Source organism: Myotis lucifugus, unplaced genomic scaffold (genome assembly GCF_000147115.1).
Source record: "Myotis lucifugus unplaced genomic scaffold, Myoluc2.0 scaffold_301, whole genome shotgun sequence".
In the NCBI taxonomy this organism is placed as follows: Eukaryota; Metazoa; Chordata; class Mammalia; order Chiroptera; family Vespertilionidae; genus Myotis; species Myotis lucifugus.
In genome coordinates this window covers 926,397-940,895 of record NW_005871349.1, presented here as the reverse complement: position 1 = coordinate 940,895, position 14,499 = coordinate 926,397, and the positions used below count along the sequence as shown (strand labels likewise).

Here is a 14,499-nt window from a genome sequence, read left to right as displayed (position 1 = left end):
GAAAATATAAGGGAAAAATCTTTGTGACTTTAGGGTAGGCAAAAAATTTTTTGCATAGGACACAAGAAATTGAAAAACAATTCAACATTCAACATCATAAAGAAAATGAAAAGCTACAAACTGTAAGAAAATATTGTCAATAGAGATACCTAAGAAAGGACATATCAAAATATATAAAGAACTCTTAAAATTGAATAATGAGACAAACCATCCAATTTTTAAAATGGGCAAAGTATCTGAACAGACACTTCATCAATGAAGATATACTGATGACTAAGAGCGCATGAAAAGATGTTCAACATCTTTTTTTATTTTTTAGTGCATGGTGTAATTGTATTTTGAAAATTATAATCTGTAAGGATACAAAATAAATAAATATTGGAAGCTCAAATATCTAAAAAGCTCAAAAAATGTGAGTATGATGTTCTTTGGATTCAAATGTTGACAGTAAGAAAGTGCATCTATGGCAGTCCATCTGCCTTAACCCTTATACTGTTATTCATCCCTTTTATTTTCAATTATAGTTTACATCTTCAACATCTTTAGAATAAGGAAAATACAAATTAAAATCATAATATACAAATACATAACCACTAAATTATCTAAAGTTAAAAAGACTGACAATACCAAGTGTTGCCAGGGATATAAAACAATTGACTCCCATATATTGCTGATGGGAATATAAAAACGTTTAACCATTTTGGAAAACAGTTTGGCAGTTAGTTTCTCAAAAATTGCATTTCTAGGTCTTTAACCAAGAGAAGTGAAAACATATGTCCATACAGAGAATTATACGTAAATAAATATAGCAGCTTTAAACTGAAAATAGGAAACAACGCAACCTAAATGGGCAAATAACATCAATTATGGTATTTCAACTACTCAGTAATAAAAAGAACTGAACTACCAACAGCCACCACAACATGGCTAAAAACATGCTGAACAAAAGAAATCATACACAAAAGTAGTATACATTGTATGATCCTGATACTATTATAATAACTTGGGTTATTACTTAACAGGAAAGGAGTTAAGGGAAGAATAGATAATACAGGCATGCCATTTATACAGCTTTGCCAGGAAACTGCAGTTAACATTCTCCAGGTCTATTCAGCAGATGGCTAGGGGAAGGGACTGGACAATGGACACGTGCCCAATAAGGTCTGGGTGCCGTGGGAAGGCGCCTATCTGTCCGTCACACCTGGGAACAAGTCAGTGGCCGCAATAGGCATGGCCACTCCAAGGACACGAGACTTGAATATTTAAACTCCTGGACGAAGGAGCACTCAGCGCTCTCTGGCTGCTTGCGCCTGACTCCTGTTGCAGGGGGTGTGCTCCCGGTACCCACACAATGGACTGATGGACTGAACTGAGCCTGATGCTACCCTGGACTCAGCTCCACCATGGGATGAAGACTCTGGACACTGGCCCTGCTTCTGGCTCTGCTGGTCTCCCAGCTGTACCTTTTCCAGGACTGGGTAAGGGGCATGGGACTTCACAATCTGAGAAATATATTTCCACACTGATAAAAACCATTCATTCTCCCATGTGAGTCTTAGGAAATTCTTTTTCTGAAGATACTGCAAGAGCCACCCCACTCCCACTAGTGTTAGGGAAACTGAACCCACTAATTTCTCCGGCAACAATCCCATTTACATAAAATTCTAGAGACATGGAGACTGACTGCAAAATGGCATAAGGAAACTCTTTGGGGTGATGGAAATGTTCTATTGAGTGTAATGATAATGATGGTTATACACATGCATACATTTGCCAAAATTCATGAAACTCTATCTTTCAAATGGATATATTTATCATACCTAAATTGTCCTTTAATAAAAATTTTTAAAAAGAAAAATGGTTTTTCTTGTCATAATTGCGTATTATACAACCAATTACAATGAAAGCAAATTTTTTCTTTGAATCATGGGCACTGGTGTCAAAAATAATCTTATCTATACTGCTTTAACTGAATAAAAACATATAGTTTTAATATTATTACCCTCTCTGTTCTTCCTCTATCACTGCCACAATCCCAAATCCAGTGAACTTTAAATTTCTTGAAAGTGTTTTCCTCTCTTATCTCTTATCACATGCTACTCCTCTGCATTCAATAAATATTTGTGAAACAGAATCAAACAGGTCTCCAATCCTGTTTTACTTTTGTCACCTACTGTTATTCTGAGAACAGACTAGAATTAAAGCCTTCATCTGATGTTCTAGGATTTTAATTTTCTTATGTGGACAAAAAAGTGCTACATAATAAACCTGACAAGTTCAGGGGAGGCCTGAATGGCAGGGCCTTACAAACTCAGAGACCACAAGTAACCACATAGGATGGTATGAAATTAAAACTTTCTAACTAAAATTAGTTCATGGCTGGCAGTCAGGTCCTCGGCTAGAATCTTCCCTAACAAAGGTCAATCTTTACCTTCATTGAGCCTATTGTTTTGCATCTAATATAACACACCTTTGGAATGGCACAGAACTGAGACCACAAATCCTCTCATCGTTATTGTTATGTTAATTATTGACTGTTAACTATCCCTATACCCACAAATATAAAAGATGTCTACCAGTTTTATTTATTTTTATTTTTTTATTGATTTTTAGAGATAGAAACATTGATGAGAGAAACACCATTTGTCAGCTGCCTCCTGCACACCCCCTACTCAGGATCACGCCTACAACCCGGGTGGTGATGCTCAACCTCTGAGCCACACCAGCCAGGCTATCAGTTTTACTTTTTATCCAATCCCAGAGATCATCCCCTCCCCCCACCACCCATTATCCCCCTTTGCTTTCTCCTAGCTCCCTAATCTATCACCAATAAATTTCATGTAATTCCCTTCTGTCTTGCCCTTTGATTCTAATGTATAAAATAAGTAGTAAAACTGCCATTTTCCAGAGCATTTTCTCAATCCGTTGAGATTTTGCTTCCCAGCAATTGTCATCAGTTTGGTTCAAATAAACTCATAAAAATTCTTACAAGTTTCAAACAAAATATTACATAGCAGCCCAATATATAAAGTAGACATACATTTATAAGTTCAAATTTATAACATTTAATAATAAAGTCAACTAATGAGGACATAAGTGCATGTATCAGTAGTACTAAATATATCAAAATTAGTTACTTTTAATGTGAATGTATCGGCTGTTCTTTGTTTTAGTTTCTTAGTAATTAAAAATGAAATTGAAATCAAATATTAAGAGCAAACATCAGCAAACTAAGGCCCATGGGCCAAAAAGCCTACCTACCACCTGGTTTTGTATGATCCTTGATTTTTTTTTTCACATTTTCAAATGGTTGGAAAAAAGAGAATATTTTTGATATGTGAAAATTATATAAAATTCAAGTTTCTCTGTGTCCATAAATAAAGTTTTATTGGAACACTGCCACACTCATTTGTCTTTGGCTGCTTTTGTGCTATAATAGCAGAGTTGAGTAGTTATAAAAATAACTGTATGGTCCACAAGTCTAAAATATTCACCATCTGGCCCTTTACAGAAAAAGTTTACAGACCCCGGATCTAGAGAATACACACAACACCAACTTCATGAAATAGAATTTGGAAACCGCTTATAGCAAACTGTAATTTTTAAATGGCCACTACAATATTTTCTATCCTACTTGTTCTGCAATGTAGCCTTACTACTCCCTCATCAAAAGGCACCTAATTCTCTTCCCTTTGAATCCGGAATCAGCTTAGGAACTAGGTTGGCCTATATAACATAGTGGCAGTGACTTCTGAGACTTCCAAGACTAGGTCATAAGAAACCTTGCAGCTTCCTCCTAGGACTCTTGTAATGATCAGTGGGATGCCTCTTCTGAGAATCAAGCACCATGCTGTCAGAAGCTTGAACCTCATAAAGCAGCCAAATACAGGCATTCCTGCCCACAACCCGAGCTGAGTCCCAATAGTCAACCTCAACTAATATCCCTGTGAGAGAGTTATCCTGGACCTCCAGCTCAGGTGGCATCTGGATGACCAAAGCCCCAACAAAATCTGACTGCAACTGCATTGAAAACCCTACGTAAGAACCACCAGTGGGTCCAGTCAACCCACAGAACCGGGAAATCCTATATAATAAAAGCCTAATATGCTAAGTGTCCAGTTGTCCAGTTGGCCGTTCAACCAATCAAAGCGTAATATGCTAATGATATGCTAAGGCTGTTCAACTGCTCACTATGACATGCACTGACCACCAGGGGGCAGACAGTCAACTGGTCGACCAGTCGCTATGACATGCACTGACCAGTAGGGGAAAGACACTCTGACCAGTAGGTTAGCTTGCTGCTGAGGTCTGGCCCATCGGGACTGAGCGAGACGGGCCAGACATGCCCTGGAACCCTCCCGTGGTCCCTCCTCCCCGTCCCTCCCCCTGGCTGGCAGGTCCTGATCACCTGATTGGGGTCGGGCCCTGGGCTGGGACAGGGAACCAGGAATGGGTGGCAGCGGACGAGGGCTGCGAGGAAAGGAGGATGGGGGGAGGCAGGGAGGCAGGGAACCACGCAGTGGTGGTACATGAGCAGCGAGGGAAGGAAGAGACAGGGAGGCGGAGAGGCGGGGAGGCAGGGAACCATGTGCCTCCACCGCGGTGAGGGAAGGAGGAGGCGGGGAGGTGGTGAGGCAGGGAACCTGATCAGCCCTGATCACCGGCCAGGCCTAGGAACCCCACCTGTGCACAAATTTCATGCACCGGGCCTCTAGTATAGTAATAATAAACATTTACTTAAACCTCTATGTTTTGGGGTGGATAGTTATATAGCAACAGATAACTAAAACACCATTATACTAAAATTAATCTAAGAATGTTTCAGATACAAAATCCAAACTTCTGAGTCAAGCCCAGGCTTGGACTATCCATGCGTATCACCAAACCAAACCCTACCAAAGCCTCCTGCTAACCTAGGTATTCTAGAAGCAGCCAATCATGAAAGAAGTGATAAATAATACTCTAATGCAGTGGTCGGCAAACTGCGGCTCGCGAGCCACATGCGGCTCTTTGGCCCCTTGAGTGTGGCTCTTCCACAAAATACCATGTGTGGGCGCACACGTACAGTACGATTGAAACTTCATGGCCCATGCGCAGAAGTTGGTTTTCAGCCTGGGCGAGTCTATTTTGAAGAAGTACTGTTGATATTTGGCTCTGTTGATTAATGAGTTTGTCGACCACTGCTCTAATGGAATCACTGTGATTTTATAATCTATATGCATTCCAATCAGGCTCACTCTGCACCAAAATAGGCTCATAAACCTAAATCTTAACACTCGGAAATTCTCACAGAGCAATGGAAAATAATTTTTCCAATTCCTAAAAGATAGGTGAAAAAACAATTCTCACTTTTTATGCTGTAAATAAACTGGTGATTAAAATACCTCATTATTTTTACTTAATAATCTTAGGAAATGATGAACTTAGATGAAACATAGCCAACTTATCAGTATGTAGCAAAGTATCAGTTTATAGCAGTTTACCTCTAACACATTTGGACTTGGTAATAAAAATCCACATGCAATTGTGTTTGTGTCACCTGCTCCTGTTCCAAAGGGTGTCAGGTTATAGTTATTCACTGAAAAGTGCCTGGAAAATTTAATTGAACTCAATATTAATCTCCCATAAAGTCCATGCATCATACTACCTTAAGCCACAGCAGTTTCAAATTTGAGAAAAATGAGTGTTTAGTATATATTATGTACTCTGTTACACTCTGGGGATATGTCCTTAATTTCATTCAAAAGAGATCAGTGGTGTCTTGAATTATTAACCCATTGACATTACTGAGAACCACAATGTAATATAGAATAGTGTGTTTATTTCACATCTAAACAGCTGTCATTGAAACACTTAAGATTCCTAATTTTTTTCTTAATTCAGTAAGTGTTTGCAAGTTTATTTATGTGACTATTATTCACACTAATGTGGAAAACACTTGCACAGATAAAGTGTTTTAGGTAGAAAACATTTCTACCTTTGGTGGCTTAAGCCAATCCTAGAGTACTCTGACCAATTAGTGATGCCTGCCACAGAGGCAACTAGTAGTAAGAAATACACTGGGAACTTGCCAACCCTGACTCACTTCATCCAGTTTCATGCAGAGTCTTTCCTTCAGATCCCCTACTGCATCCCTTCAAAGATCCAAGCAACGTTTCCCTTTCTCAGCCTGTCTTTCCTACTGCTGGGGCTACTCTCCACAGATGACCCTTGAAAAGCTCCCTCCTGGTGCAAATGTGTTGGCCCAAAAAGGCAGATTTCCCTAACACCAAGAGTTCACTGGATAAGCAACAATTTGGGCGAGAAGATCTTAAATGGTAGATGGCCAAACCCTGGTAGAATGTGGTAGATCCATAATTTGAATTCAGGCAACTGAGTCCCTAGTTCTGCAATTAGTCACAACATCTAGCATGTGGATGCTGTCATTTCTACATGTATTAAACTGTATCTTTGTCTTTCAGTTCATAATTATCTGAATCCATTATTAATAAAAGTAAAATCTCTATAAAGAAAATATTACAATTTATTATTCTAGCACAGCAAATGTGTCTACATTACAGGACTTGTAAATAATTCAAAGCATGTGTGTTTTCTAATTAAAAACATATTAATAAGTTTGTTAATGAATGCTTTATACTTATTGAAAAAAAGGATATCAATGCTCTTTGAAAAACAATTTAAAAAATAACCATACATTTCATAGTCTTGTATTCCATATGGTCTAGTATTAAAAGATTAATAATATTTGGACATAATTTAATGCAGTGATTATTATTAATGTTAAAAATACACATTATCAATTACTTTTCTGACTCAGAATCCACAACAATGAATCCTATTAACATCCTGTGTAACTCCATGGGGATTCTATGGGGAAAGTTTCCATATATGGTAATTTTTCCCCATAGACTCCCCATAGTTTATACAGGATATGAATCTGCTCCATTGTGACAATGAAAACAACAGATTACTGAAAACTCATGTGTAATTTCTGCTGAACAAACTACTGACTAACAATTAGGAAAACTAATACTCAAGTGAAATAAGTAATTTGAAAATTTAAAATTACCCACTGGGTATTATTATTCTATTTCTAGACTAACAAAATAAGTATACAAATATCCAGCAGAAAATTAATTTCCTATCTTACTTAGTTGAAAATATTCTCTTGATACTAAAAATTATGGTGTCAACTATTAATAGGCAAGAAAACCAAAAGGAAATTTCACATAAGAACTTATACTGACAGGAGGAAAGAATAGGTGATACAAATCGAAAACATTATATGCGCTTTAGCTTCTCAGGCTTCTGAATGACCACATCCCAACATAAATCTCTATGACCTATAATTGTTTTTCCACGTTTGTGACTTTAGTACTCTATAGTATTCTACTCATCTAACGTCATGTAATATATTTTTTTTACATTCAGTGCTCTGAGCGCAGATTTAGAGGTAAATTTTTGTGGCTTTTGTGTGTATCCTATATAATAAAAGGCTAATATGCAAATCGACCGAACAGCAGAAGGACTGGTTGCTATGACGCGCACTGACCACCAGGAGCAGACACTCAATGCAAGAGCTGCCCCTGGTGGTCAGTGTGCTCCCACAGGGGGAGCGCCGCTCAGTCAGAAGCCCGGCTCATGGCTGGCAAGTGCAGCGGTGGTGGCAGGAGACTCTCCCGCTTCTGTGGCAGCGCTAAGGATGTCTGACTGATGGCTTAGGAGCGGGCCTAAGCCATCAGTCAGACATCCCCCAAGGGCTCCTGGACTGCGAGAGGGTGCAGGCCGGGCTGAGGGACCCCCCGGAGTGCACAAATTTTCGTGCACCAGGCCTCTAATACTTGTATTTGTATTTTTGCTTTAAGTAACATGAACGCATTTAATTTCTAATACAGTTAAATACTAACAGCCACGTTAAAGTTGTAAAAAAACATTGCTATTCCTAAATTACCTAGTTTCACATGAAACTAACACAACCTAACTAACACATGTATCCCCATCACCACTAAGCTCACAAAATATAATACTAATATGTCAAACATACTAAGCAAAAACAGCAGTCACTGATGCAATTATTTAATAAAAAGTAGAACTTATATTGAGAAGTTGTCCAGTTGTGAATAGCCATTTTTGAATGACCGTAGTTACAATGAACACCTCAACTGATTCACGACCAACACAATAGAACCAAGTTTAACCTTATTATGGGATGTCAAGAATGGCCTTGAAAGGGAGCGTGAATCATTTGCTTCTCTATGAAAAAGATGCCTGTTTAATTATTCAGTTTCTTGGTGATCTAATATTACCGGAGTATATTCATTTGACTATCTCCCATATAATGGGTCAAAATTTGAGATAATCATGTTGTTCCTGGAAAGATGGTACCACACTCAGTATTAAAACTGAAAAGCTGTCAGTTTTCAACTTAATGCATTCATAATAATGAAAATAAAAGGCAACAGCAGACCTTTTGGTGCCCATCAAAGACAAATCACATGCGGACACTGCATGTACCCCAAATCCTTTCCAGCATCTGGCTCCCTACCAACGTGATGTGAGCATCCAGAAAATGGCAGAGAAGACTTGTGGGTCAGCCACACCAGAGTGAAACAGAACTAACAACCTAACACATGTGTTCCCATCACCACTAAGGTCATTAAAATTACCACTTTGCTAGTAATTTGGTAATTTTTTTCCCTTTCACAGATGCATTAGATATTTTTCAAAATTTATTACTACTCTAACAAATACTTGGGGGAGGGATTAAACGATACTATTTTCCTCAGGGGCACCCTGTTACTCAAAAGATAAGGTGTTGCTCTCTTCACTGAACTAATAAAGCAGGTGCTTTAAAAGACACATTACTGTGTCAGACCAGGACACAATTCCCACCCTTGAGCCCTAAAAATGGCACCCTTGAGCCCTAAAAAATTAAACATGGGAGGGGAGAAAAAGGAGAACTGAGCTGGATAAATGCTAATTGAATAACTGATCATTATACTTGAAGTATTTACTCTTTGGAGAATAACTGGCTTTATTAGGAAGGATGGCAGCAAGGCAAAACCAGTTTATCTTAATTACTCCATGAAAGATTAAATTTTTCTCTGTTTATAACATTTTAAGAAGAAATTAAAATTTTAATTTGTTGTGGAATTTAATCTATTGATTATAAAATATCATTAAATCAAATTAAGTATCTGAAATATGCATGTTAATGACTCTCTTCTCAACAAAACTTTACTGATAGTACTTTCTTCTTAAACATAAATTATTCTCACCACAGAAACTAAAATTTCATTTCCTCAAATCAGATAAAGAGCAAACATACTACTCCCATTTTTAGACATGGGAAATTTCAGTAAAGGAAAAACTCTGTGAAATACATCAAGATGGTAAGAGAATTACAAAAGCCACACTTCCTGCTTTGTAATGATTAATCTACACATAACACAGAACACTTCCATTTCAAAGTGGGCCAAAATAGATTGTGGACAAACTACACAACTATGGGAGATTCAGATCCATTAAGTCAGGAAAAAATGAGACTAGCACTGTATCACTAAAGTGGTATCAAAAGATATTCACTAAAACTATGTCAGACAGCCCTGGCCATTGTGGCTCAATTGGTTAGGCATCATCCTGTGCACCAAAAGATTGCTGGTTCGATTCCCAGTCAGAACACATGCCTGGGTTTCAAACTCAAGCCCCATTAGGGGGCGTGCAGGAGGCAACTGATGGATGTTATGCTTTCCCATCAATGTTTCGCTCTTTCCCTTTCCTCTCTTTCTCTAAAAGTCAATCAATAAATAAAAATTTTAAATGATGTCAGACAGAACATTTATTTTTATTATTAACTTTAATCATCACCTAATAGAGAAACATCGATGTGAGAAAGAAATATTTATTGGTTACTTTCCGTACATGCCCAGGAATTGAACCCACAACCCAGATATATGCCCTGACTGGGAATTGAACCAGCAACCTTTCGGTGCACAGGATGACACTCAACCAACAGAGCATTTATTAATTCTGTTGCCATAACTATGTAAGTCTTTCATTTTGAAGAACAAGAGTCTATTCTTTCAGGGAAATTTTTGGTCATTTTTAAGGATCCTTGTGTGGCAGGGGTAGCTGGGTGGAGGGACTTTTTAGTATTTAAATAAAGCACTACTATTTCAGTGAGATAGAACATGTTATAATGTGATACAAGCTACTGCAAATTCCTGACCTCCAAGGTCTGAAACATAGTCAACTTAAGCTATCCAGTATTTGAAAATGAAGTCATTGACATTTCCTTCTATTATAGGCAAAGAGCAGAAAGAAAATTTAAAAGAGCCAGTTACACATGAGTCTATGGCAACAGACGTCAGAATAGTGAATAGCTGTTGCTGGTAAGTAATGTTGACTGGGAAGGGTTGCCACAAGTGAACTTTCTGGAGTGACAGAAATGTTCTGTAGCTTTATCTGGGCAGTGGTGGGGTCCATGAGTGTGAACACAGATGAAAATTCAGAGCTGCACACTTTGACTTGTGCATTTTATTTTATGTAAACCATACCTCAATTTAAAAAGTTAATGCATCAAATACAAGTAAAGTACTGCAACCAAAATCAAGGGTAAGAATCATTAATCAGACTGTTAGGGAAAAAACTGACCTTTCCAAGATCTAGCACAGCAGGGTATATAGTTAACAAGTATTTATTCTAAAAATTTAGTAAAAATATCCCAGATGGTTTGGAAGATCCTTTCTGAACTAATTAGAACTTTAAAAAAAAAAAGCCAAAAACTTGCATGACAGTATTCTGTCTTCTGAACAATATTCTGCCTTTTTAATAATCTGGTAGCTATGGAGACCAAAAGCTACCAGAAGTTTTCCACATAGCACATTATGATATTATCAAAAGATCGGGTTTGATAATCAAGAAAGGCTATGTCTGCTTGGTAAACCTGGCCAGACTAGAGTCCCTAGTCCAAGAATCCAAAGACCTTCACAGCTTCCATTTTCAGCTTCCATTTTCAGCTACACAAAAAATAAGACAAATTTTCCTTTAGTAGATATTTCTGTCCATACCTAGATTCCAACATAAACAAAATTTCATGACTGAAATGAAACTGGAAGGTCTTTGCCTTTGAATAGTCGGTTTCTATTTCTGGGATGACAATGAAGGGGACCAACAGTTTAGCCTTTTGGCATGCTGATTTTTAAGCTGGTTATTAAGGAACAAAAGAACATTTGACCCTCCCCCCTTTCCTGCCTAAGAGATTCAGAGGGAAAGACCTACTCCAGGAAGGAAATCTTAGGATGTTCTCCTTAGCAGCCTCATTTGAATGGAGCATAGTGGATGGGAGTGCATCAAACAGGGGCCTGTTTACTAGATTACCCCTGACTCATGGTTTCTGGGTTGCCTAGCCAAAAATCACCTGCCACGTGTGTTCTGGTCTTCCTCAATTACCTGTAAATCACCCATTCTCACTTTTGAAATCTAAGTTCCCATACCCCAAATTTTTTTCCTTTATCCAAAATGTCATATATACCCAATTTTAACTCACTGTCTGGAATTTTCATGCTTATATGAATTCCTCATGAGCATGTATTAAAATTTTATTTTCTCCTATTAATCTGGCTCTGTTAATTCATTATTAGCCCAGCTGAAAGAACTTAGAAGGTGGGAGAAAAAGTATTATATATATTTTTTTAGCCCCCACAATAATTCTAATTGTATCATTAAGTGAATTCAAAAACTACTTTTAAATCATTAGGAAATAATAGTGGCACATGCTGAATGAGACATTGCATCTCAATGTTAATGTATCTTGACCTTAATTAGGCAATGTGGTAATTTCAGAAATGGGAAGCTACCATGTGGAACAGCAAAAATAATCAACCCTTTAAAAAACCCAGTCAAGAACTGAGGAGCATTAGCTCTCTTGAAATACTAGTATTCTATTAAATCATAAGCAGTGCATAAATAGTCACACTGCTCACCTGAGATCAGAAAGGTCAAATTACAAATTCATAAGAAATGCGTTTCTTAAATTTCTGCCCTAGCCCCCTACTCCTCTCAAAGATTAGTGTTTTGCCAATATGTGATGTTCTAAGCCAACAGGTTGAGTCTCTTTAGAATTCTTAACTGTCACCTTTGCTTATTGATATAACCAAATAGTCTACAGACCCTGTACAACTGCACTGACAAATTATATTATTCTACAACCAACATTAAATAATCCTAAATTATTTAGACTGGTCATTATTTTATAAATAACCAATTTTAGCTGTCTACAAGTGCTGTCCAGCCCAGCCAGGCAGGGCCTGCTTCTGCACCAAAGCAATTTCATTGCATATGTTTTAAAACAGATATGAAGCCATTGTGCAAATTTAAAAATTCTTCTTCAAAAATAAAGCATATTTCGCCCAGCTGGTGTGGCTTAGGGGTTGAGCGTCGACCTATGAACCAGGAGGTCACGGTTCGATTCCCGGGCAGGGCACATGCCAGGGTTGCAGGCTCAAGCCCAGTAGGAGGCATGGAGAAGGCAGCCGATCAATGATTCTCTCTCATCGTTGACGTTTCTCTCTCTCCCTCTCCCTTCCTCTCTCTTTAAAAATCAATAAACTATTTTAAAATATTTTTAATAATAAATCAATAAATTCTTTTAAAAAATACGAAGGAAAAGATTATAATGATACATTTTTATCCTTTTAGATTAAAAAAAATGTAAGTCCTTGTATCTTTCCTAATAAGCACTTTCATCACTGATCCTCCCACTATCTCTATTAAGGTTTAAGGACCATTACAGAACCCACAACAACAGATCAGTGACAGACTAGATCCTACCAATTAACACATTCTAAGGAGGCTGCCTGGATCCTGTGTCCTCCCTCCCTCCTGAAGGCCTGGTTTTGACCACATTGACATCCCGGCCTTCAGAATGAATAACCCAGTTAAGGGACAGTCCCTTCCCTGAGACCAATTCCTTTGTAATTAGAGCAAAAATACAAAGACTGTTAATGACCTAAGGCAAAGTGATATACACTCCAAGCCAATGAAACCATGACAGCAAGCAGATTTCTAAACAGCAAGTAAGTGGGATCCATTTACTTACATGAAGATTCAGTGCCAAACATGGCTGGCTCCAGAGGCTGCTTTAAAAAAAATTAGAAGAAAGGGAGTGGAGGGAAGGAAGGAAGGAAAATCGAGGAGAGTGTATGTGTGAGAGTGAAGAGATGAGACTACACAGCAGGGGTCATGAAGACAGACAATGCAGTCCAAGCTGTGTCCAGCTGCCAGATTCTCCTCTTACAAGCTTCAGTGTTCTCCCGTGTGACTGAAAAGCAAGGTTTCCTACAGCACCAAAAACCAAAACCGAAGAGCTGCTTTTGGAAATCCAACAGGGAAAGGCAGGCCAATGTGGCTCTTCTGGGATGCGGTGAGGCAGGACTAGGTAGCAGCAGAGGCAGGACTGGGAGAGCAGCCACAGAGGATACTGCAATCCCCAGCTCTGCCGTAGCAGTAAGACAATAGCAGGGCTTATGCATACACTGATGACGTCAGAGACACTGCACAGACCAACTGCGCTGCTGAGCCAGAGGCTCCAGTGCCTTCAGGGGAACAGGCGTTTCAAAGGGGAATTCCTTTGTCACAAAATGCACAAGACCAAGAGCCACATATCTATTCCCCTCCTGACAAGATATTCATTCTGTGATGTCAGACACTAAAAGAGAACTCAGAGAAATTTAAATGCTGGCTTTATAGCAACTAACCACAAAAATATCATGCAGATCGGGGTTCTTGTTTTTATGCAGCAAGTAGAACTTTTCAAGGGAAATAAGAATCAGAAATGAAAAAAATAAATAATCTACCTTTAAAAATAACTATAGCACTCATTGGTTTTTTTCTCTAGGAAGTTGGCAGACTGATAGACCAAGGGGTGTATACTCAGTCACAAAAAAAAAAGTGAAAATAAATATACTATTGCACAAACATTCTGGACTTATAAATACACACAAATGTAACAGTAAAATAACAGTATAACTGCTTAGAACACTGCTTGGTACACAGTGAGTACTCATGTTAGTGATTACATCCCCATTAGTTATTTTGCAACTATTATTCAAATGTGAAAAACACTGCTTTGGGAATATACTTATGTACATGTATTTCTCCTATCCTATTCCTTTTGCCTTATTTTTCTTCATTTCGCCTAATGAGAATTACTGTCAGTTTCCAGAGTAACTCAGTCATTTTAAGGCTATTGTACACACACCTGTGTGCACCTGTGTGCAAGTGGACTTATGACCAACAAACATATTTCTTTTTAACCTATCCATGCAAAGAAACAATTGAAGGTATTAATATTTTGTCTCTTGACTCACTTGACAAATAAAGGTCTTCCTACATTACCTTTACTCTTAGAAATCTGTATTTTTAAAGCTATAAATGTACAGACTTTCATTAGCATGTCTATCCAACACAAATACAAAATAAATTTTATTTTACTATTTT

The 14,499-nt window shown here is 38.1% G+C and overlaps 1 protein-coding gene across 3 annotated transcripts in view; it reads right to left on the bottom strand.

Annotated features, from left to right (window-relative positions):
- ST7 (suppression of tumorigenicity 7) overlaps positions 1–13,514 on the bottom strand; it is a 246,223-nt gene extending 232,709 nt beyond the window's left edge. For 2 of the 3 annotated variants that reach the window (XM_006100186.3, XM_006100189.3), the window contains exon 1: positions 13,100–13,514. In XM_006100186.3, the coding sequence (XP_006100248.1) occupies positions 13,100–13,121 (22 nt within the window). In that variant the 5' untranslated portion in view covers positions 13,122–13,514. The remainder of the gene's footprint in view (positions 1–13,099) is intronic. The other variant, XM_006100184.3, reaches the window with a different exon arrangement.
- Positions 13,515–14,499: the final 985 nt, after the last annotated feature.